The sequence below is a fragment of the Zeus faber genome (genome assembly GCF_960531495.2).
Source record: "Zeus faber genome assembly, chromosome: 21".
Taxonomy (NCBI): domain Eukaryota; kingdom Metazoa; phylum Chordata; class Actinopteri; order Zeiformes; family Zeidae; genus Zeus; species Zeus faber.
In genome coordinates this window covers 621,301-646,300 of record NC_137208.1, presented here as the reverse complement: position 1 = coordinate 646,300, position 25,000 = coordinate 621,301, and the positions used below count along the sequence as shown (strand labels likewise).

Sequence of the window (25,000 nt, the reverse complement as noted above, 5' to 3'; positions counted from 1 at the left end):
ACGGAGTCATTATTTAGTAATAATGGAGTAATGATGGAGTAATAATGGAATAATGATGAACTAATAATGGGGTAATGAATGAGTTATGACGAACGAATGACAAAGTATTAATGGAGTAATTTAAGAGTAGTAATGGAATAATAATGAACTAATGATGGAGTAATAATTGGGCAATAATGGAGTAATAATGGTGTAATAATATAGTAATAATGGAGTAATGATCAACTAATGATTGAATAAAAATGGAGTAATGATGAACTAATCATGGAGTTATAATGGAGGAATGATGCAGTAATGACAGTCAAAATGGAGTAATGGTGTAATGATGGAGTAATGATTAAATAATGATGAAGTGTTGATGCAATGATATTGGAGTAATGGTGGAGTAATAACGGAGAAAAAATTAGTGATGAATAACTAACAAAGAGTTTAATGGAGTAATAATGAACTAATGATGGAGTAATAATGGAGTAATAATGCGGAATGATGAACTAATGATGAAGTAATCATCAAGTGATAACAGAGTCATGACAGAGTAATAATGGAATAATGATGGAGTAAGAATGGAGTAATGATGAACTAATGATGGAATCATAATGGAGTAGTGATGGGGTAATAATGAACTAACGATGGAGTAATAATCGAGCAATAATGCAGTTATGATGGAGTAATGATGAAGCAATAATGGGGAAATACTGGCGTAATGGTGATGTAATGATGCAGTTATAATGGAGTAATGATGAGCTAATGGTGAACTAATGAAGGAGTTATAATGGAGTTATTTAGAATATTAATGTAAGTAACCTGAACCTCACCAGAACAAATTATTAGTATATTTAAATGTACTGGCAGAATAAACTGATTATGATTGACCGAGTAATAATGTAGTAATAGTTGAGTAGTAATGGAGTCATTTTTGAGTATTAGTTGAGTAATAGTTCAGTAATAGTTGAGTAGCAATCGAGTAATAGTTGAGTAGTGATTGGGTAGTAATTGTTGAGTAGTAGTTGAGTAGTTATGGAGTAACAGTTGAGTATTAGTTGAGTAGTAGTTGAGTAGTCATGAAGTAATAGTTGAGTAGTAATGGAGTAATATTTGAGTAATAGTTGAGTAGCATTTGAGTAATAGTTGAGTAGTAATGCAGTAATAGTTCAGGAATAGTTGAGTGATAGTTGAGTAGAAATGGAGTAATAGTTTCGTAGTAGTTGAGTAGTAATGGAGTTATAGTTTAGTATTAGTTGAATAGCAATGAAGTAATAGTTGAGTAGTAGTTGAGTAGTAACAAAGTCATAGTTGAGTACGAGTTGATTAGTAATGGAGTAATAGTTTAGTAATGGCTGAGTAGTAATTGAGTAATAGTAGTAGTAGAGTATAATAGTAGTAGACTAGTAAGTCTATTTTGTTTTGACCTTCAAACTATATTATGGTCAGCAGTTAACCCTCGGTTGGACTCTCACCTCCTCCTGTTGCTTCCTGTCCAGGTCTCCTCCCCCTCCTCCTCCCCCCTCCTCCCCCGTCTTCCTCTCTTACCCCCAGGATGGGCAGGGCAGCTTCCAGACCTCCGTCTAAAACCAGACCCTGAGCAGAACCGCTTGTTTGGCCACCGCAGAAACCAAAACACCACAGGGAACCTTCGGCAGAGCGTGCACCAGGACCCAGAACCGACCCAAGAACCAGGACCGGGACCGGGACCCACCCAGAAACCAGGAACCCGAAGAAGGAGAGCAGGACCACCAAAGCCCAGTCAAGAGGAAGCTGTAGAGACCCTAAGGAACCCCTAGAGACATTAAGGAACCAGTAGAGACCTTAAGGAACCAGTAGAGACTTTAAGGAACCAGTAGAGACCTTAAGGGACCCACAGAGACCTTAAGGAACCCGTAGAGACCTTAAGGAGCCTGTAGAGACCTTAGGGAACCAGTAGAGAAAGGGGAACCCGTAGAGACCTGAAGGAACCAGTAGAGACCTTAAGGAACCAGTAGAGACCTTAAGGAACCAGAAGAGACCTTAAGGAACCAGTGGGGACATTAAGGAACCCGTAGAGACCTTAAGGAACCAGTGAAGACCTTCGGGAGCCAGTAGAGACCTTAAGTAACCCGTAGAGAACTTGAGCAACCAGTGGAGACCTTAAGGAACTCGTAGAGACCATAAGGAACCAGTGGAGACCCTAAGGAACCTGTAGAGACCATAAGGAACCAGGAGAGACCTTAAGGAACCTGTGGAGACCATAAGGAACCTGTAGAGACCCTAAGGAACCTGTAGAGACCTTAATGAACCTGTAGAGACCTTAAGGAACCAGTAGAGACCTTATGGAACCTGTAGAGAACTTACGGAACCAGTGAAGACCTTAAGGAACCAGTGGAGACCTTAAGGAACCAGTGTAGACCATAAGGAACCAGTGGTGACCTTAAGGAACCAGTGGAGACCATAAGGAACCAGTGGAGACCTTGTGGAACCAGTGGAGACCTTAAGGAACCAGTGGAGACCATAAAGAACCAGTGGAGACCTTGTGGAACCAGTGGATATCATAAGGAACCAGTGGAGACCTTAAGGAACCAGTGGAGACCATAAGGAACCAGTGGAGACCTTGAGGAACCAGTGAAGACCTTGAGGAACCAGTGGAGACATTAAGGAACCAGTGGAGACCTAAAGGAACCAGTGGAGACCTTGAAGAACCAGTGCAGACCTTGTGGAACCAGTGGAGACCTTGTGGAACCAGGGGAGATCTTGTGGAACCAGTGGAGACATTAAGGAACCAGTGGAGACTTTGAGGAACCAGTGGAGACCTTAAGGAACCAGTGGAGACCTTGTGGAACCAGTGAAGCCCCTAGGAGCCAGTGGAGACCTTGAGGAACCAGTGGAGACCTTAAGGAACCAGTGGAGACCATAAGGAACCAGTGGAGAGTGGAGACCATAAGGAACCAGTGGAGACCTTAAGGAACCAGTGGAGACCATAAGGAACCAGTGGAGAGTGGAGACCATAAGGAACCAGTGGAGAGTGGAGACCATAAGGAACCAGTGGAGACCTTAAGGAACCAGTGGAGACCATAAGGAACCAGTGGAGAGTGGAGACCATAAGGAACCAGTGGAGAGTGGAGACCATAAGGAACCAGTGGAGACCATAAGGAACCAGTGGAGACCATAAGGAACCAGTGGAGAGTGGAGACCATAAGGAACCAGTGGAGACCATAAGGAACCAGTGGAGAGTGGAGACCATAAGGAACCAGTGGAGACCTTAAGGAACCAGTGGAGACCATAAGGAACCAGTGGAGAGTGGAGACCATAAGGAACCAGTGGAGACCTTAAGGAACCAGTGGAGACCATAAGGAACCAGTGGAGACCTTAAGGAACCAGTGGAGACCATAAGGAACCAGTGGAGAGTGGAGACCATAAGGAACCAGTGGAGAGTGGAGACCATAAGGAACCAGTGGAGACCATAAGGAACCGGTGGAGACCTTAAGGAACCAGTGGAGACCTTAAGGAACCAGTGGAGACCTTAAGGAACCAGTGGAGACCTTAAGGAACCGGTGGAGACCAGTGCAGTAGGAAGGAGCAGTTTGATGGGACTCCACAGTACAGGTAACCATAGCAATGCTGGCGGCCGGAGGGGGGGTTGTCATGGAAACTAGAATTGCAGGAGATCATGTACAATCTCACTGTGTGTGTGTGTGTGTGTGTGTGTGTGTGTGTGTGTGTGTGTGTGTAAATGTGCGTGTGTGTGTGTGTGTGTGTGTGTGTCTGTGTGTGTGTGTGTTTGTCTGTATGTGTGTGTGTGTGTGTGCGTGTGTGTGTGTGTGTGTACGTGCGTAAGTGTGTGTGCGCGTGTGTCTGTGTGTGTTATAAAAGGCTTGCTGTTGCCATGGAAACGCAGAAGAACAATTGTCACAGTTACTTTAAAAACTGCTGATGCTACAACCTGTATGTCTGTCCTTCTGTCTGTCTACCTGCCTACCTGTCTGCCTGTCTGTCTGTCTATCGGTCTGTCTGTCTGCTTGTGTGTGGTGTGTGTGTATAAAAACAGGAAGTGAGGAACAGAGTGTAGTTGGACTCAAACAAAGTACTTCCTGTTTTGAAAAGACTTGTTCTGATTGGTTGAGAGCGAGAGAGCGAGAGAGAGAGAGAGAGAGACAGAGAGAGAGGGAATTCTTGCTCACCCCTCGTTCCCATAGAAACAATGATTCCACAGCATGGCAGCCTGTTACCATGGACACCAGAGATGACTCATACTCACACCTTTTTCCAATGTGTGTGTGTGTGTGTGTGTATGTATGTGTGTGTATGTGTGTGTGTGTGTGTGTGCACGTGCAGCTCCATGCCTCTGAGTCCTGCCGATGACATCAGACATGATCGCCCCCGGCAACCGACGGTCGCCAACGGCAACCAGAGCGGCTCGTCCGTCCGGGGCGACGACCGCGACAGAGAGGATTCTGGGAGTTCTGTGGTCGTCCGCATCGGCATCCCCGACCTGCAGCAAACAGTACCACACACAAACTAACACATGTGGAGCACACACACACATCCAGGTGAGAAGTCCAGGTGTGTGAACACAGCGTGTCCTGTCCCTGCAGAAGTGCCTGCGTCTGGAGCTGCAGCGTCCTGTGTGGAGCAGCAAGCAACGCGTCCTGGTGACGCTCACTCAGTCTCTGGCTGACGTCCTCAACTACGGCTTGTTCCAACCGGCCTTCAACGGCCGAGCAGGGAAGTTCCTGGACGAGGAGCGGCTGCTCAAGGACTATCCCCTGCCCCCCATCACCCCCATCCCATATCTGGAGGTACCTAACTAGTTAACTAGCTGATAACTACCCCATCAACCATCCCCTACCTGGAGGTAACTAACTAGTTAACTAGCTGATAACTACCCCATCAACCATCCCCTACCTGGAGGTAACTAACTAGTTAACAAGCTGATAACTACCCCATCAAACATCCCCTACCTGGAGGTACCTAACTAGTTAACAAGCTGATAGCTACCCCAGCAACCATCCCCTACCTGGAGGTAACTAACTAGTTTACTAGCTGATAACTACCCCATCAACCATCCCCTACCTGGAGTTAACTAACTAGTTAACAAGCTGATAACTACCCCATCAAACATCCCCTACCTGGAGGTACCTAACTAGTTAACAAGCTGATAGCTACCCCAGCAACCATCCCCTACCTGGAGGTAACTAACTAGTTTACTAGCTGATAACTACCCCATCAACCATCCCCTACCTGGAGGTAACTAACGAGTTAACTAGCTGATAACTACCCCATCAACCATCCCCTACCTGGAGGTTACTAACTAGTTAACTAGCTGATAACTACTCCCAACAACCATCCCCTACCTGGAGGTAACTATTGAGTTAACTAGTTGATAACTACCCCCAACAATCATCCCCTACCTGGAGGTAACTAACAAGTTAACTAGCTGATAACTACCCCATCAACCATCCCCTACCTGGAGGTTACTAACTAGTTAACTAGCTGATAACTACCCCCAACAACCATCCCCTACCTGGAGGTAACTATTGAGTTAACTAGTTGATAACTACCCCCAACAATCATCCCCTACCTGGAGGTAACTAACAAGTTAACTAGCTGATAACTACCCCATCAACCATCCCCTACCTGGAGGTTACTAACTAGTTAACTAGTTGATAACTACCCCCAACAACCATCCCCTACCTGGAGGTAACTAACTAGTTAACGAGCTGATAACTACCTCCAACAACCATCCCCTACCTGGAGGTAACTAACTAGTTAACTAGCTGATAACTACCCCCAACAACCATCCCCTACCTGGAGGTAACTAACAAGTTAACTATCTGATAACTACCCCCAACAACCATCCCCTACCTGGAGGTAACTATTGAGTTAACTAGTTGATAACTACCCCCAACAACCATCCCCTACCTGGAGGTAACTAACGAGTTAACTAGCTGATAACTAGCCCCGACAACCATCCCCTACCTGGAGGTAACTAACGAGTTAACTAGCTGATAACTACCCCCAACAACCATCCCCCACCTGGAGGTAACTAACTAGTTAACTAGCTGATAACTACCCCCAACAACCATCCCCTACCTGGAGGTAACTAACAAGTTAACTATCTGATAACTACCCCCAACAACCATCCCCTACCTGGAGGTAACTATTGAGTTAACTAGTTGATAACTACCCCCAACAACCATCCCCTACCTGGAGGTAACTAACGAGTTAACTAGCTGATAACTAGCCCCGACAACCATCCCCTACCTGGAGGTAACTAACGAGTTAACTAGCTGATAACTACCCCCAACAACCATCCCCCACCTGGAGGTAACTAACGAGTTAACTAGCTGATAACTACCCCCAACAACCATCCCCCACCTGGAGGTAACTAACTAGTTAACAAGCTGATAACTACCCCATCAAACATCCCCTACCTGGAGGTACCTAACTAGTTAACAAGCTGATAGCTACCCCTGCAACCATCCCCTACCTGGAGGTACCTAACTAGTTAACAAGCTGATAGCTACCCCTGCAACCATCCCCTACCTGGAGGTAACTAACTAGTTTACTAGCTGATAACTACCCCATCAAACATCCCCTACCTGGAGGTAGATGGAGGGGAGGGGGAGGGGATGGTAGCTCAGGCGGTAGAGCTGGTGGTCTAGTCATGTAAAGGTTGCTGGTTGGATCCCAGGCTCCTCCTGCTAGCATGCTGTAGTGTCCTTGAGCAAGACACTTAACCCCTCATTGCTCCTGATGGCTGCGTCCATCGCTGTTTGAACAATTGTAAGTGGCTTTGGATAAAAGCGTCTGATCAATGACTAAATGTAATGTAAATGTAAAAGGTAACTAACTAGTTAACTATCTGATAACTATCACATCACCCCATCCCCTATCTGGAGGTAACTAACTAGTTAACTAGCTGATAACTACCCGATAAACCATCCCCTACCTGGAGGTGAATAACTAGTTAACCAGCTGATAACTACCCCCATCAACCATCCCCTACCTGGAGGTAAATAACTAGTTAACTAGCTGATAACTACCCCCAACAACCATCCCCTACCTGGAGGTAACTAATGAGTTAACTAGCTGATTACTACCCCCAACAACCATCCCCTACCTGGATGTACCTAACTAGTTAACTAGTTGATAACTTACCCCAACAACCATCCCCTACCTGGAGGTAACTAACTAGTTAACTTGCTGATAACTGCCCCCAACAACCATCCCCTACCTGGAGGTAACTAACTAGTTAACTAACCCATATATTCCTCTCGTTGTTTGTTTTCCTCAGTTTCGTTACAAACGTAGAATTTACACCCAGAGCTACGTGGACGACAAGCAGCTCGCCAAGCTGCACACCAAGGTCAACACCTATGTTATATATGATATATTATTATATATATATGATATTTTATTATGTGTATAATATGTTTTATGTGTATATATTTTTTTTCATTAGATATATGTATAATATATATTATTATGGTTCCGCCCCCTCTGTTTCCAGGCCAACCTGAAGCGCTTCATGGAGCACGTGCAGCAGCAGAACCTGGAGAAGGTTTCCAGGTGGCTGGAGAAAGGCCTGGACCCCAACTTCCATGATGCAGATACTGGAGGTACTACTACAGTACTACTACAGTGCTGCTCCAGTACTACTACAGTACTACTAGAATGCTACTACAGTACTGCTACAGTGTTACTACAGCTCTACTACAGTGCTACTACAGTGCTACAACCGTGCTACTACAGTACTACTAGAGTGCTACTACAGTACTGCTACAGTGTTACTACAGCTCTACTACAGTACTACTACGAGTACTTTAATAGGATCATAGTATACAGTATAGTGTATAGAACAGTAGCTGTGTGTTTGCTTCTGATGGTACCTCACCTGATCTTACCCAGAATGCCCTCTGACCCTGGCGGTCCAACTGGAGGAGAGCTGTGACCTCATCAAGGTTCTGCGTGGGGGCGGAGCTCACCTGGACTTCAGGACCCGGGACGGCATCACAGCTCTTCACCGGGCGGCGCTGTGCCGCAACGCTGCTGCCCTCACCGTGAGCCCCGCTGATTTCATCTGGGTTAACACTGAATAATCACTGTACTAATACTGATTCAAACTGGGTTAACACTGAATAATCACTGTACTAATACTGATTCAAACTGGGTTAACACTGAATAATCACTGTACTAATACTGATTCAAACTGGGTTAACACTGAATAATCACTGTACTTATACTGATTCAAACTGGGTTAACACTGAATAATCACTGTACTTATACTGATTCAAACTGGGTTAACACTGAATAATCACTGTACTTATACTGATTCAAACTGGGTTAACACTGAATAATCACTGTACTTATACTGATTCAAACTGGGTTAACACTGAATAATCACTGTACTAATACTGATTCAAACTGGGTTAACACTGAATAATCACTGTACTTATACTGATTCAAACTGGGTTAACACTGAATAATCACTGTACTTATACTGATTTAAACGGGATTAACACTCTCGAGTATCTCTTGAGGATCTCTAATATTGCTATAATCTCTAATATCACTAGTCTCTTTAGTATCTCTAATTTTTCTAGTATCTTTTGTATCTCTAGTATCTCAAACACCTCTAATCGCTTTAGTATCTCAAATATCTCTAGTATCTTTAATATCTCTTGTATCTTTAGTATCTCTAATACCATTAATATCTATTATCTCTAGTATCATTAATAGCTCTAGTACCACGGATATCTCTTGTATCTCTAATGTCTTTAATATCTCTAGTATCGCTTGTATCTCTATTATCTTTAGTATCATTTGTAGCTGTTATATCTCTAGTTGCTCTAGTATCTCTAATATCTCTCAGATCTTTAGTATCTCTAGTATCTCAAATATCTCTCCTATCTCTTGTATCTCTAGTATCTTGAATATCTTTAGTATCTCTTGTATCTCTAGTATCACTAGTTATCTTTAGAATCTCTAATATCTCTAGTATCTACTATATCTACTATCTCTAATATCGTTAGTATCTCTAATATCTTTAGTATCTCTCGTATCTCGAATATCGAGTAGCTCTAGTAGCTCAAATATCTCTAATATATTTAGTATCTCTAGTATCTCTCGTACCTCTAGTATCTCTCATATCTCTCGTATCTCAAGTATCTCTCATGTCTCTGATATCTTGAGTATTTCGAATATCTCTAGTACCTTTAGTATCTCAAGTATCTCTAATGTCTTTAATATCTTGAGTTTCTCTAATATCGCTAGAATATCTAATATCGCTTGTCTCTTTCATATCTCTAATATCTCTAGTATCGTTAGGGTTATGGTTAGGGGTTAGGGTTAGGGTTAGAGCTAGGTATCTCAAATACCTAGCTCTTGAAGCTCAAATATCTCTAATATATTTAGTATCTCTAGTATCTCTCGTATCTCTTGTATCCCTTGTATCTCTAGTATCTCTAATATTTTAGATATCTCTAATATCTCTACAGACGCTGCTGGACCTGGGGGCATCCCCAGACTACAAGGACAGCCGCGGCCTCACGCCTCTCTATCACTCTTCGATGGTGGGTGGCGCCCCCTATTGCTGCGAGCTACTCCTGCAGGACCACGCCACCATCGGTCAGTACCCGGTTCTGCATCTGGACCGACTGGATCTATGTGGTCCAATCCGCTAACAGGTCTTGTTGTCATGGTTACAGGGATAACGGATGAGAACGGCTGGCAGGAAATCCACCAGGTGAGGTAGAAGATACCACCTTCTGATTGGTGGAGGAGGAGGCGGGCTTTAAAATAACACTGTATATGTGTGTGTGTGTGTGTGTGTGTGTGTGTGTGTGTGTGTGTGTGTGTGTGTGTGTGTGTGTGGGCAGGCCTGTCGCCACGGCAACGTGCAGCATGTGGAACACCTGCTGTTCTATGGAGCTGACATGAGTTCCCAGAATGCATCGGGAAACACCGCGCTGCACCTGTGCGCACTGTACAACCAGGTAACACAGGAAGTCTGAGGGCGGAGACGGGAAGTGTTGTGGTTGAAACAAGCGTCATGTTGTACTGGTGTTGCAGGACAGTTGTTCCAGAGTCCTGCTGTTCAGAGGAGCCAACAAGGACATAAAGAACTACAACAACCAGACAGCCTTCCAGGTAAGAACCTCAGACCGTCTGTAGTTTAAAAACCTACAACATCCATTATGTCTGTAGCTTAAAGTACTAAAACATCCAGACTGGCTGTAGTTTAAAGAACTACAACTTCTAGACCGTCTGTAGCGTAAAGAACTACAACATCCATTATGTCTGTAGAGATTCAAGATTCAAGAGGTTTATTCGTCACATACATACACATACTTTCATACATATACATACTTTCATACATATATGCAGTGAAATGTAATGCAACGCTCCCAGTGATAACACACAAAATGTCCTAGAGAAAAATTTCTTTCTAATAGACCAACTAACTGATTCCTAAAACGTAATGCAGTAAGTCGAATACTGATAGAATAAAATAAAAATATATAGAAAAAAATAAAATAAAATAAAATAAAATAAAATAAAATATGTATATGGAATAGGCAATTATGTATTGTGCAATTATGTATATACAGTAGGTGCATTAAAGTGACATGTGAATAAAGTCAGGTAGTGTTTGGGATAATACAGCACAGTATACAACAGTACGGCGCAGCAATACGGCATCACAAACAACCCTGAACAGTGACACAGTATGTGGTACAGTATGCTACATAGGTACAGAGTACAGTAGGCAGTGGAGCCTATGTGTGTGGCTCAGTGAGGACCCCTGGTGAGGTCAGCGTTGACAGTTCTAATGGCTTGCTGGAAAAAACTCACTCTCTGTTCTCGCTGTGTGACTGCGGAGGCGCTTGCCCGACCGTAGCAGCTGGAACAGTCCGTTGGTGGGGTGGTGAGGATCCTTCATGATGCTGCAGCTCTGCTACTACACCTCCTGGTGTATAACTCCTGCAAGGGGGGGAGGGTGGTTCCCGTGGTTCGTTCAGCTGAACGCACCACCCTCTGCAGGGCCCGCCTGTCCTGGGCAGTACAGTTCTCAAAGCAGGCAGTGATGTTGCCTGTCAAGATGCTCTCCACCGCTCCACAGTAGAAGGACTTGAGGAGCCTCACAGAGACCCTGAGTTTTCTCAGCTGCCTGAGGTGGTAAAGACGCTGCCTCGCCTTTCTCACCAGAGTGTCTGTTTGTAAAGTCCATGTTAAGTCCTCTGTGATGTGGACTCCCAGGTACTTGAAGCTGCTCACCCTATCGACAGAAGTCCCATTAATCACTAAGGGCGCGTTCGTCCTCGATTGTAATCCTCGCCTAAAGTCCACAATCAGCTCCTTAGTTTTGCTGATGTTCAGGTGTAGGCTGTTGTCCTGGCACCAGAGTGACAGGTCAGCCACCTCCTCGCGGTAGGCCTTCTCATCGCCGTCGGTGATCAGGCCCACAAACAACGGTGTCGTCAGCAGACTTGATGATGGTGTTGGAGCTGGACCTGGCCACCTAGCCCCTACAGTAGGGGGCTGAGGACGCAACCCTGGGGGGATCCTGTGTTCAGGGTGAGGGAGCTTGACATGTGCTCCCCCACCCTGACCACCTGGGGGCGGGCTGTGAGGAAGTCCAGGATCCAGGCACACAGCGGAGTATTCAGTCCGAGCTCCTTCAGCTTGACAGCCAGTCTGGTGAGGACTATGGTATTGAAAGCTGAACTATAGTCAATGAACAGCATTCTCACATAGGCCCCCTTCCGGCCATCCAGGTGTGTGAGCGTGGTGTGCAGTACCTGGGAGACCGCGTCATCCGTGGATCTGTTCTGCCGGTACACAAACTACAGCGGGTCCAAGGTGCGGGGGAGGGAGGCTCAAAACTCACTGCCACCTCAGTGAACTCGCTGACGTCACTTGAACTGTAGTACCTGTAGTTTAAAGAACTACAACATCCATTATGTCTGTAGTTTAAAGAACTACGACATCCATTTTGTCTGTAGTTTAAAGAACTACAACGCCCAGACCGTCCGTAGTTTAAATTACTACAACATCCAGACTGTCTGTAGTTTAAATCACTACATCATCCAGAGTGTCTGATCCTGACGATCATACTGGATATATATTTTGTATATATTGTATATATTTTTATTTTATATTTTCCATTGTATACATTGTAAATATTTGTATTTCATTTTTAATATCCCTGCATACATACAGTATTTATCCAGAATATAGAATAGAATATAGAATATAAAAAATAGAATATAATACACATACAATTCAAAAAACTAGAAAATAACTCAAACATTCAGTGCCTTCAAGGAATGAATTGATATATATATTATGCGATATATATATTGTATGATATTGACATATAATATGTCAATATCATATAATATATATATCGCCTGTCAAGTCCTATCCGATATATATCCTATCATATATCATATATTATATGATATATGATATATGATATTATATATGATATATGTATTATATGATATATATATATTATATATATATATTATGCAAGAGTATATATTATGTATATTATGTGTATTTAGGGCTCCGTCCGATTGTTGTTCCTCCCTTTTTTATTATAGTTATTCTCCTGGTATCCTATAATGACTTGACACTCTTCAGGGCTAAAAGTGTCTGGATCAGGACAACTGCTTTAGCTACGGACACTACTACGCTACGGTTGAGGTGTCTTTAGAACCGGGACGTCTTAGACATCATGTGGTTTAAGTTTGATCCTAATTGATCCACATATGGAGCGGGAATTAGTGAAAAACCGATGAAATGTGACCGGAAGAAGCCAAACGTTGGTGCTTCACCCACACACCCAGGTTGTAAAACCTGTGGTCGGGTGGTGCAGCGAGATGAGATTGTGGAGTAAGACGCTTTGTGACATCATCATCCAATTCATTGTAAATGTGCAGGGTGTGGCTGCCAACGTCCATTCACATCGCGTGTGTGTGTGTGTGTGTGTGTGTGTGTGTGTGTGTGTATGTGTGTGTGTGTATGTGTGTGTGTGTGTATGTGTGTGCGTGTGTGTGTGTGTGTATGTGTGTGTGTGTGTGAGTATATGTGTGTGTGTGTGAGTATATGTGTGTGTGTGTGAGTATATGTGTATGTGTGTGTGTATGTGTGTGTGTGTGTGTGTGTATGTGTGTGTGTGAGTATATGTGTATGTGTATGTGTGTGTGTGTGTATATGTGTATGTGTGTGTGTGTATGTGTGTGTATGTGTGTGTGTGTGTGTGTGTGTGTGTGAGTATATGTGTGTGTGTGTGAGTATATGTGTATGTGTGTGTGTGTGTGTGTATGTGTGTGTGTATGTGTGTGTGTGTGTGTGTGTGTGTGTGTATGCGTATGCGTGTGTGTGTGTGTGTGTGTGTGTGAAAGTTCGGGGGATGGTAGCTCAGGAGGTAGAGCTGGTCTTCTAGTCATGTAAAGGTTGCTGGTTGGATCCCAGGCTCCTCCTGCTAGCATGCTGTAGTGTCCTTGAGCAAGACACTTAACCCCTCATTGCTCCTGATGGCTGCGTCCGTCACTGTTTCAATAATTGTAAGTGGCTTTGGATAAAAGCGTCTGATCAGTGTAATGTAATGTAATGTGTGTGTGTCATCTTACCTGCTTGACGTGGGCGTGGCATTTGGTTTGATGTTTGATTATTTTTCCCTTTTTATAAATATAAACACATCGTGTTCATGGAACCCGGTGCCGCGTTCTTATTTTCCAGGAGTGGAAAACAGAACAAAATATATTCCCTGTTTGTGACCTCACACATGGAGCTGGCTTGCAGCTCCAGAGCAACGGGTCCGAATCCTGTCCGTTTTATTTTAGTCCCAAATTTTTAAAAAGTGGGTGAAATGTCTGTGAGGGACATGCAGTGTTGAATCCATTTGAATGGAAGCGTGTTGTCGACCGGAAGTAGACAGGGACCTGACAGGAAGTAGACAGGGACCTGACAGGAAGTAGACCGGGGCCTTGGAGGAAGTAGACAGGGATCTGGCAGGAAGGAGACAGGGACCTGGCAGGAAGTAAACAGGGACCTGACAGGAAGTAGACAGGGACCTGGCAGGAAGTAGACAGGAACCTGACAGGAAGTTGACAGGGACCTGGCAGGAAGTAGACAGGGACCTGGCAGGAAGTAGACAGGGACCATCTCATTTTTAGGATAAAATCACAACAGCCAACAAGTGTATCTTGTATTAGTAATTGTGTGTCACCAGGACTCACCGCGTCACTACGTCAGCCGATGCTGCGTTCAAGGGAAACTCGGGAAATGTTCTCGTTTCAGACATAATGCATAAGGAACATAAGGAACAACAACACAACAAACTGATGCTGCGTTCCATGGGAACTCGAAAAATTGTAATTGGTGATGATAACAGACCCTGTGTATTGCTGCCTGCAGCTATATTTATTATTATTATTATTATTATTATTATTATATAAATATTATTATTGTATTATTAATATTATTATAGTATAGACGTTATCATTATTATTATTATTATTATTATTATATAAATATTATTGTATTCATAATATTATTATAGTTTATCAGTTATCATTATTAATATTATCATTATTATTATTATTGTTATTATTATTATTATTATTATTATATAAATATTATTATTGTATTAATAATATTATTATAGTATATATGTTATCATTATTATTATCATTATTATTATTATTATTATTATTATTATTGTTATTATTATTATTATTATATCAATATTATTATTGTATTAATAATATTTTTATAGTATATACGTTATCATTATTATTATTAAATCAATATTGATATTATTATATTAATATTATTATGTTATTCTTAATTATCATATTATTATTATTGTAATATTACATAAAATTATTATTATTATTATTCTCATTATTATTTATTGTAAAAAAAATTACGTTTGCTTTTGAAATTATGATATGGAAATAATGTGGAAAATATTATAAATAATAATTACAAATACTGTGTGTGTGTGTGTGTGTGTGTGTGTGTGTGTGTGTGTGTAGGTGGCGATCATCGCTGGAAATTTTGATTTGGCAGAAATCATCAAGATCCATAAAAGCTCTGACGTCGGTGAGTGTGAGTGTGTTTTGGTGTGTTTTGTACTTGAAATGAACTGCCTGTGTTTATGTGTTTGTCTGTGTGTGTGTGCGTATGTGTGTATGTGTGTGTTATTGTGTGTTTGTGTGTTATTTTGTGTGTGTGTGTTATTGTGTGTTTGTGTGTGTTATTTTGTGTGTGTGTGTGTGTTATTGTGTGTGCATGTTATTGTGTGTGTATGTGTGTGTTATTGTGTGTGTGTTATTGTGTGTTTGTGTGTATTATTTTGTGTGTGTGTGTTATTGTGTGTTTGTGTGTGTGTGTGTGTGTGTGTGTGTTATTGTGTGTGCATGATTTTGTGTGTGTATGTGTGTGTTATTGTGTGTGTACGTGTGTGTTATTTTGTGTGTGTTTGTGTCTGTTATCTTATTCTATGTTATTTTCCGTGTGTTATTATGTGCTAACGTGTGGATTATTTTGTGTATGTGTGTGTTATTTTGTGTGAGTTATTGTGTGTGTCTGTTTGTGTGTGTGTTATTGTGTGTGTTATTTTGTCTGTGTGTTATTTTGTGTGAGTTATTGTGTGTGTCTCTGTGTGTGTGTGTGTGTTATTGTGTGTGCATATATGTGTTATTTTGTGTGTGTCTGTGTCTCTTAATGTGTGTGTGTTATTGTGTGTGTTATTGTGTGTGTGTGTGTTTGTATGTGTTATTGTCTATGTGTGTATGTGTGTGTGTGTATGTGTGTGTATGTGGGTGTGTGTGTCATTGATTATGTGTGTGTGCGATTTTGTGTATGTGTTTGTTATTGTGTGCGTGTATTTGTGTTATTGTGTGTATGTGTGTGTTATTATATGTGTGCGTGTTATCGTGTGTATGTGTATGTGTTTGTATTTGTGTTATTGTGTGTATGTGTGTGCGTGTGTGTGTGTTGTTGTGTTTATGTGTATGTGTTTGTATTTGTGTTATTGTGTGTATGTGTGTGTGTGTGCGTGTGTGTGTGTTGTTGTGTTTATGTGTATGTGTTTGTATTTGTGTTATTGTGTGTATGTGTGTGTTATTGTGTGTGTGTGTGTGTGTGTGTGTGTGTGTGTGTGTGTGTGTGTGTTATTGTGTTTATGTGTATGTGTTTGTCTATTTGTGTGTGTGTATGTGTCATTGTGTTATTGTGTGTGTTATTGTTTGTGTGTTATTTTGTGTATGTGTGTGTTATTGTGTGTGTTTGTCTATGTATGTGCGTGTGTGTGTCATTGTGTCTATGTGTGTGTTATTATGTGTGTGTGCGTGTGTGTGTTATTGTGTTTATGTGTATGTGTTTGTCTATGTGTGTGCGTGTGTGTGTCATTGTGTCTATGTGTGTGTTATTGTTCGTGTGTTTTTGTGTGTGTGTGTGTGTGTGTGTGTGTGTGTTATTGTGTGTTTGTGTGTGTTACTGTGTGTGTGTGTATGTGTGTGTAGTTCCTTTCAGAGAGAGTCCGTCCTACACTCGGCGGCGTCGAGTGGGCGGGGTCAAAGTTTCAGGCGGGAGTGGCCTGTGCTCTCCCCGCTCTCTGATTCGTTCAGCCAGTGACCATACCCTAGAAAGCCCCGCCTCCTCCCCTGGCCCCTCCCTCCACAGCCTGGACACGCAGGCCGACGCCCACACACACTCCCTGCGCCGCCACGCCCGTCGCCTCAGGTACCAAGCTCCGCCCCCTTCTGCTGAAAAAAAATGTTATAAAATCAAATACATGAAAATGAAAGCTATAAGTATATAAATATATTTTAAATGATATAATGATTTATTTGATCTTTAAAATAAAATAATTTAAATATAAAAATATATATATATCTAGATGTATATATTCATTTTAATATACATATTTTATATTTATACAGAACGAATGCAAAATACGATATAATAGTATTTTAATGCGCACTGTAGAGCTTCCACACATATCTATATTAATAGATATGAAAGATGTATTTCAAATATTAAACAAATATGAACATGTGTCAAAACGTGTTATTTATGTATAAATATAATTTACAGGACAAAAAATAGGACAAAAAATTGTCAAATTCAAATATTAAACATTTGAAATATGAAAATAATGAAACAAAGTAAAAAAATAATAAAATCAAAAAATATGAAAAAATAATAAAATCAGTATAATGATGTAGTCTCCCTCTCTCCCTCCCTGTCTCCCTCCCTGTCTCCCTACCTGTCTCCCTACCTGCCTTCCTCACCCTATCTGCCTCCCTACCGGTCTCCCTACCTCTTTCCCTCTCTCCCTACCTGTCTCCCTCACTCTTTACCTGTCTCCCTCTCTCTCTCCCCGTCTCCTTACCTGTCTCCATCCCTTTCTACCCTGTCCCTGTTTCCCTACCTGTCTCTCCCTCTCTCCCTCCCTGACTCCCTCTCTCCCCACCTGTCTCTCTTCCCCAGCCCTGGTGGAGGGGGCGGGGCTCCCTTGGAGACCACACCTCCATCCTCACCTCCTCCCACCCCCCAGGTGATGAAGAGGAGGCTCTACAGCGCCGTCCCCGGACGCACCTTCATCGCCACCCGCTCCCACACCCCCCAGGGGGTGGGGGAGATCAACCTGCATCGGGGGGAGAGGGTGAAAGGTGAGACGGGGGAGGGTGAGTGAAAAGTGAGACAGGTGGGGGCGAGAGTGAAGGGTGAGACAGGTGGGGCGAGGGTGAAAGGTGAGATTGGGGGTGGGTAAAAGGTGGGACAGGGGACGGTGGGTGAAAGGTGAGACGGGGGAGGGTGAGTGAAAAGTGGGACAGGTGGGGGCGAGAGTGAAGGGTGAGACAGGTGGGGCAAGGGTGAAAGGTGAGATGGGGAGGGTGAGTGAAAAGTGAGACAGGTGGGGGAGAGAGTGAAGGGTGAGACAGGTGGGGCAAGGGTGAAAGGTGAGATGGGGGGTGGGTGAAAGGTGAGACGGGACGGTGGGTGAAAGGTAAGACGGGGGAGGGTGAGTGAAAAGTGAGACAGGTGGGGCGAGGGTGAAAGATGAGATGGGGGGTGGATGAAAGGTGAGACAGGGTGGGCGAGGGTGAAAGGTGAGACAGGGGACGGTGGGTGAAAGGTGAGACGGGGAGGTAGGTGAAAGGTGAGACAGGGTGGGTGAGGGTGAAAGGTGAGACAGGTGGGGCGAGGGTGAAAGGTGAGATGGGGGAGGGTCAGTGAAAGGTGAGACAGGTGGGGCGAGGCTGAAAGGTGAGACGGGGGAGGGTGAGTGAAAAGTGAGACAGGTGGGGGCGAGAGTTAAGGGTGAGACAGGTGGGGCGAGGGTGAAAGGTGAGACAGGGGACGGTGGGTGAAAGGTGAGACGGGGGAGGGTGGGTGAAAGGTGAGACAGGTGGGGCGAGGGTGAAAGGTAGGTATCTCTAATGAGGTTCTATGCGTCGTATCTCTAATGAGGTTATTTGTTTTGTATCTCTTGAAAGGTTCTCTGTGTCGTATCTAACAAGGTTCTATGTGTCGTATCTCTAATGAGGTTCTATGTGTCATATCTAACAAGGTTCTATGTGTCGTATCTCTAACGAGGTTCTATGTGTCGTATCTCTCAGAAGGTTCTATGTGTCGTATCTCTAATGAGGTTCTATGTGTCATATCTAGCAAGGTTCTATGTGTTGTATCTCTAATGAGGTTCTATGTGTCGTATCTCTAATGAGGTTCTATTTTTTGGTATCTCTAATGAGGTTCTATGTGTCGTATCTAACAAGGTTTTATGTGTCATATCTCTCAGAAGGTTCTATGTGTCGTATCTGTAATGAGGTTCTATGTGTCATATCTAACAAGGTTCTATGTGTCGTATCTCTAATGAGGTTCTATGTGTCGTATCTCTAATGAGGTTCTATTTTTTGGTATCTCTAATGAGGTTCTATGTGTCGTATCTAACAAGGTTCTATGTGTCATATCTCTCAGAAGGTTCTATGTGTCGTATCTGTAATGAGGTTATATGTGTCGTATCTCTAATGAGGTTCAATGTGTCGTATCTCTAATGAGGTTCTATGTGTCGTATCTCTAATGAGGTTCTATGTGTCGTATCTAACAAGGTTCTATGTGTCATATCTCTCAGAAGGTTCTATGTGTCGTATCTGTAATGAGGTTCTATGTGTCGTATCTCTAATGAGGTTCAATGTGTCGTATCTCTAATGAGGTTCTATGTGTCATATCTCTCACAAGGTTCTATGTGTCGTATCTAACAAGGTTCTATGTGTCATATCTCTCACGAGGTTCTATGTGTCGTATCTCTAACAAGGTTCTATGTGTCATATCTCTCAGAAGGTTCTATGTGTCGTATCTCTAATGAGGTTCTATGTGTCGTATCTCTAATGAGGTTCTATGTGTCGTATCTCTCACAAGGTTCTATGTGTCCTATCTCTAATGAGGTTCTTTGCGTCATAACTCTAACAAAGTTCTATGTGTCGTATTTCTCACGCGGTCTGTCTTATCTCTTAAGAGGTTCTATGTGTCATATCTCTAACGAGGTTCTATGTGTCGTATATCTAACACGGTTCCATGTGTCGCATCTCTAACGAGGTTCTTTGTGTCCTATCTCTAACAAGGTTCTATGTGTCGTATCTCTAACAAGTTCTATGTGTCATATCTCTAACCACGTTCTGTGCGTCTTATCTCTAACGAGGATCTATGTGTCGTTTCTCTAACGAGGTTCTATGTGTCGTATCTCTCACAAGATTCCATGTGTTGCATCTCTAACACGGTTCTATGTGTCATATGTAACAAGGTTCTATGTGTCTTATCTCTCACAAGGTTCTATGTGTCGTATCTCTAACGAGGTTCTATGTGTCGTATCTCTCACAAGTTTCTGTGTCGTATCTCTCACAAGGTTCTATGTGTCATATCTCTCACACGATTCTATGTGCCGTATATCTAACAAGGTTCTACGTGTTGTTTCTCTTACGAGGTTCTATGTGTCGTATCTCTGACAAGGTTCTATGTGTCGTATATCTAACAAGGTTCTATGTGTCGCATATCTAACGAGGTTCTATGTGTCGTGTATCTAACAAGATTCTATGTGTCGTATATCTAACAAGGTTCTATGTGTCGTATCTCTAACGAGGTTCTGTGTGTCTTGTATCTAACAAGGTTCTATGTGTCGTATCTCTAACGAGGTTCTGTGTGTCTTGTATCTAACAAGGTTCTATGTGTCGTATCTCTAGTCCTCTCCATCGGGGAAGGAGGATTCTGGGAAGGCAGCGTGAAAGGTCGGACCGGGTGGTTTCCTGCCGAATGCGTGGAGGAGGTGCAGATGAGGCAGTACGACCCCCGTCTGGGTGAGGGCGTGGCCTCCTGCAGGTCCTCACTAGACACATAGTCCTCCTGTAGGTCCTCACTAGACACACAGTCCTCCTGTAGGTCCTCACTAGACACACAGTCCTCCTGTAGGTCCTCACTAGACACACAGTCCTCCTGTAGATCCTCACTAGACACACAGTCCTCCTGTAGGTCCTCACTAGACACACAGTCCTCCTGTAGGTCCTCACTAGACACACAGTCCTCCTGTAGGTCCTCACTAGACACACAGTCCTCCTGTAGATCCTCACTAGACACACAGTCCTCCTGTAGGTCCTCACTAGACACACAGTCCTCCTGTAGATCCTCACTAGACACACAGTCCTCCTGTAGGTCCTCACTAGACACACAGTCCTCCTGTAGGTCCTCACTAGACACACAGTCCTCCTGTAGATCCTCACTAGACACACAGTCCTCCTGTAGATCCTCACTAGACACATAGTCCTCCTGTAGGTCCTCACTAGACACACAGTCCTCCTGTAGATCCTCACTAGACACACAGTCCTCCTGTAGATCCTCACTAGACACACAGTCCTCCTGTAGGTCCTCACTAGACACACAGTCCTCCTGTAGATCCTCACTAGACACATAGTCCTCCTGTAGGTCCTCACTAGACACACAGTCCTCCTGTAGATCCTCACTAGACACATAGTCCTCCTGTAGATCCTCACTAGACACATAGTCCTCCTGTAGGTCCTCACTAGACACACAGTCCTCCTGTAGGTCCTCACTAGACACACAGTCCTCCTGTAGGTCCTCACTAGACACACAGTCCTCCTGTAGATCCTCACTAGACACACAGTCCTCCTGTAGGTCCTCACTAGACACACAGTCCTCCTGTAGATCCTCACTTGACACATAATCCTCCTGCAGGTCCTCACTAGACACACAGTCCTCCTGCAGGTCCTCACTAGACACACAGTCCTCCTGTAGATCCTCACTTGACACATAATCCTCCTGCAGGTCCTCACTAGACACACAGTCCTCCTGCAGGTCCTCACTAGACACACAGTCCTCCTGTAGGTCCTCACTAGACACACAGTCCTCCTGTAGGTCCTCACTTGACACATAATCCTCCTGCAGGTCCTCACTAGACACATCGTCAGACATTAAAAGTGTACTTTTCTGACAGTGTGTACTTTGTGTGTACTTACAGAGACCAGGGAGGACCGCACCAAGAGGCTGTTCAGACACTACACCGTGGGTTCCTACGACAACTACACCACCTACAGGTCGCACCGTGCTACTGCACCCTGCACACATGCACACGCACGTGCGCATGCATGTCATTTCAATGTGTGTGTGTGTGTGTTGCAGCGATTACGTGATCGAGGAGAAGGCGGCCGTCCTCCAGAAGAGGGACAGCGAGGGCTTTGGCTTCGTCCTCAGAGGAGCCAAAGGTACCAGGACCATCAAAGACCCCCCTGGACCCCAGAACGCCCCTAGACCCCCTGGACTCAATAGGAGGTCAGATAGAATAGGGGGTCCAATAGGAGGTAGGAGGTCCGATATGAGGTCCGGTAGGAGGTTCCAATAGGAGGTCCAATAGCAGGTCCGATAGAAGGTCCGGTAGGAGGTCCAATATGAGGTCCGGTAGGAGTTTCAATATGAGGTCCAATAGGAGGTCCAATAGGAGGTCCGCTAGAAGGTCCGGTAGGAGACCCAGTAGGAGGTCCGATAGGTTCTGGGACTCCCAGAGAAAGTATTTGTTTTCATTAAATCTATTTGATCTCTCTTAATTCAATTCAATTGATCTTTATTTGATGACAGTTATTACAACAGTATTTCAAAGCTAGAAGGCAGGTAGCACTCAACAACAACAACAACAACAACAACATTTGAGACAATAACAACAGATCAACCCCATAATAACAACAGTAATAACAGTGACAGCCAGTATCATTTAAAACCATAATAATAACAACAACAGTAATAATATGAATAATAACAACAAAAGTAAGAAGTAAGTCAATAATAAATAAAAAGTATCAGTAGGTAGAGGGCAGGTGGCTCTATGATGAAGCGTCCAGCTGGCAGCGTGGTGTGTCCCTCCCTGAGGAGCACGGCCATCTTTTATATATCACAGTGCATCTGGTTCTACCACACCTGTCCTACACTGATCACACCTGTCCTACACTGACCTCACCTGTCCTACACTGACCTCACCTGTCCTACACTGACCACACCTGTCCTACACTGACCACACCTGTCTTACACTGACCTCACCTGACCTACACCGACCACACCTGTCCTACACTGACCTCACCTGTCTTACACTGTCCACACCTGTCTTACACTGACCACACCTGTCTTACACTGACCTGACCTGTCCTATATTGACCTCACCTGTCTTACACTGGCCACACCTGTACTATACTGACCACGCCGGTCCTGCACTGACCGCACCTGTCCTACACTGACCACACCTGTCTTACACTGACCACACCTTCCTTACACTGACCTCACCTGTCCTACACTGACCAAACCTGTCTTACACTGACCACACCTTCCTTACACTGACCTCACCTGTCCTACACTGACCTCACCTGTCTTACACTGACCTCACCTGTTCTGCACTGACCACACCTGTCTTACACTGACCACACCTGTCCTACACTGACCTCACCTGTCTTACACTGACCACACCTGTCCTACACTGACCACACCTGTCCTACACTGACCTCACCTGTCTCACACTGACCACACCTGTCTTACACTGACCACACCTGTCTTACACTGACCACACCTGTCCTACACTGACCACACCTGTCTTACACTGACCTCACCTGTCTTACACTGACCACACCTGTCCTGCAATGATCACACCTGTCATACACTGACCACACCTGTCCTACACTGACCTCACCTGTCTTACACTGACCACACCTGTCCTGCACTGACCACACCTGTCCTACACTGACCACAGCTATCTTACACTGACCACACCTGTCCTACACTGACCTCACCTGTCTTACACTGACCACACCTGTCCTGCACTGACCACACCTGTCCTACACTGACCTCACCTGTCTGATTGGAGGACAGACTGTTGGGTGATATTTCTTCATACAACTTTTGAAAATGTTTTTTTCAAACAAAACCATTTTGTAGTAAAATGTTTATTTTCTTTGTGGTTTAGGTTGTTCCATCTTTCCCAGAATTGGTCGATGGAGTCTTCAATTTCTTTTATTTTTTGATTGTAATGTTTTCTTTTCTCTCTCTCTCTCTCTCTCTCTCTCCCTCGCTCTCGCTCTCACTTTCTCTATATTACCCCTCCAAGCTGAGACCCCCATTGAAGAGTTTGCCCCCACCCCTGCCTTCCCTGCCCTCCAGTACCTCGAGTCAGTGGACCAGGGGGGCGTGGCCTGGAGGGCGGGGCTTAGGACCGGTGACTTCCTGATCGAGGTATTGTTCAGGGTCCAGCATGTAGTGCGGGAAACCCTATTGTTTTTGTTCTGATTATTATTATTATTGTTATTATTGTTATTATTGTTAATTATTATTGTTATCAATAACTATTATTATTAATAATAATTATTATTATTATTGTTATTGTTGTTATTATTATTATTATTATTATTAATAATAATAATAATAATAATAATAATACAGACACAGTTGAGGTGTCATCTCAGACATCTCATGGTTCAATATTCATCCAAATGATCCACATCGGGAGCAGGGATTAGTGAAAATTTGAACGTAAGTAGCCAAACATTGGTGCATCACTGACACGCCTAGATTGTAAAACTTGCGGTCGGGTGATGGAGCGAGATGAGTTTGTGGAGGAAGATGCTTTGTGACATCATCATTCAATTCATTGTAAGTGTGCAGATCCTGATTCAGAATGTACATTGGACCATGTTCAGTGTGCGGTGTAGACTCCATCACTCTGTAGTGGTTAGAAATGACAAACTATATGTTTACGTAGATATGTATGTACCTTCTTACCTGGTAGATGTCTGTGGATCGGTGCCATTGATATTTTATCACTTTGTCCAATTCATGTAAAACACGAAAAAACATAAATCCACAGAAACTTGTGACTACGATGAGTCGAGTCCACTCATATGTATGACTGAGTTATGTGTTCAAAATCCAAGGAGGCATTGGAAAAATACAAGCCGTGCAATGGTAATTACTAGAACTATAGATAACTAGAAATACCACAACGTTTTTCTTATTTCATGGAAACGTAATTTATTGAAAATGTAATACAAGGAAAGAAGTCACCACTAAACTTACCTAAATTCGATTACCTTAATAAACCTGTATAAATACGTCACTTCAACCATGTCACACAAACAATCGTACAGCAGGAGGGCCGGTGCTTCCTGCGCTCGGCAGCACACAGCGGAGATGAGGCTGCCCCAGAGCTGACGTGGCGGCTCTTCCTAAAACACCAATTTTAACTCAAACTAGCCCTCCTCCCAATCTGAGCTGGGTGTGGCCCCCATCCCCCCAAAAGGAGAGCGATTAAAGAAAGAATCGGTGGTCGGACAGAGTCCCTCGATCTGCTCTAAACATTTCTGCATATAATCACAGAGCGCAGATTCAGGAACCTCGGTTCCTCAGAAACCTGTAATACGTGACTAACACGACTGAACTAGGGGTCCAGTTTAGTCATGTTAGT

General features: G+C 43.6%; 1 protein-coding gene across 1 annotated transcript in view; it reads left to right on the top strand.

The window, feature by feature from the left end:
• Positions 1-3,385: 3,385 nt before the first annotated feature.
• The window catches only part of shank3b (SH3 and multiple ankyrin repeat domains 3b), a 31,359-nt gene continuing 9,744 nt past the window's right edge, over positions 3,386-25,000 (top strand). Inside the window, exons 1-17 of the mRNA XM_080022093.1 lie at positions 3,386-3,576; positions 4,306-4,474; positions 4,566-4,769; positions 7,268-7,339; positions 7,484-7,592; positions 7,882-8,033; positions 9,471-9,600; positions 9,681-9,718; positions 9,852-9,968; positions 10,045-10,122; positions 15,024-15,090; positions 16,515-16,734; positions 17,485-17,666; positions 20,235-20,348; positions 21,524-21,599; positions 21,685-21,767; positions 23,648-23,772. Of these exons, the coding sequence (XP_079878219.1) occupies positions 4,310-4,474; positions 4,566-4,769; positions 7,268-7,339; positions 7,484-7,592; positions 7,882-8,033; positions 9,471-9,600; positions 9,681-9,718; positions 9,852-9,968; positions 10,045-10,122; positions 15,024-15,090; positions 16,515-16,734; positions 17,485-17,666; positions 20,235-20,348; positions 21,524-21,599; positions 21,685-21,767; positions 23,648-23,772 (1,932 nt within the window). The 5' untranslated portion in view covers positions 3,386-3,576; positions 4,306-4,309. The remainder of the gene's footprint in view (positions 3,577-4,305; positions 4,475-4,565; positions 4,770-7,267; positions 7,340-7,483; positions 7,593-7,881; positions 8,034-9,470; positions 9,601-9,680; positions 9,719-9,851; positions 9,969-10,044; positions 10,123-15,023; positions 15,091-16,514; positions 16,735-17,484; positions 17,667-20,234; positions 20,349-21,523; positions 21,600-21,684; positions 21,768-23,647; positions 23,773-25,000) is intronic.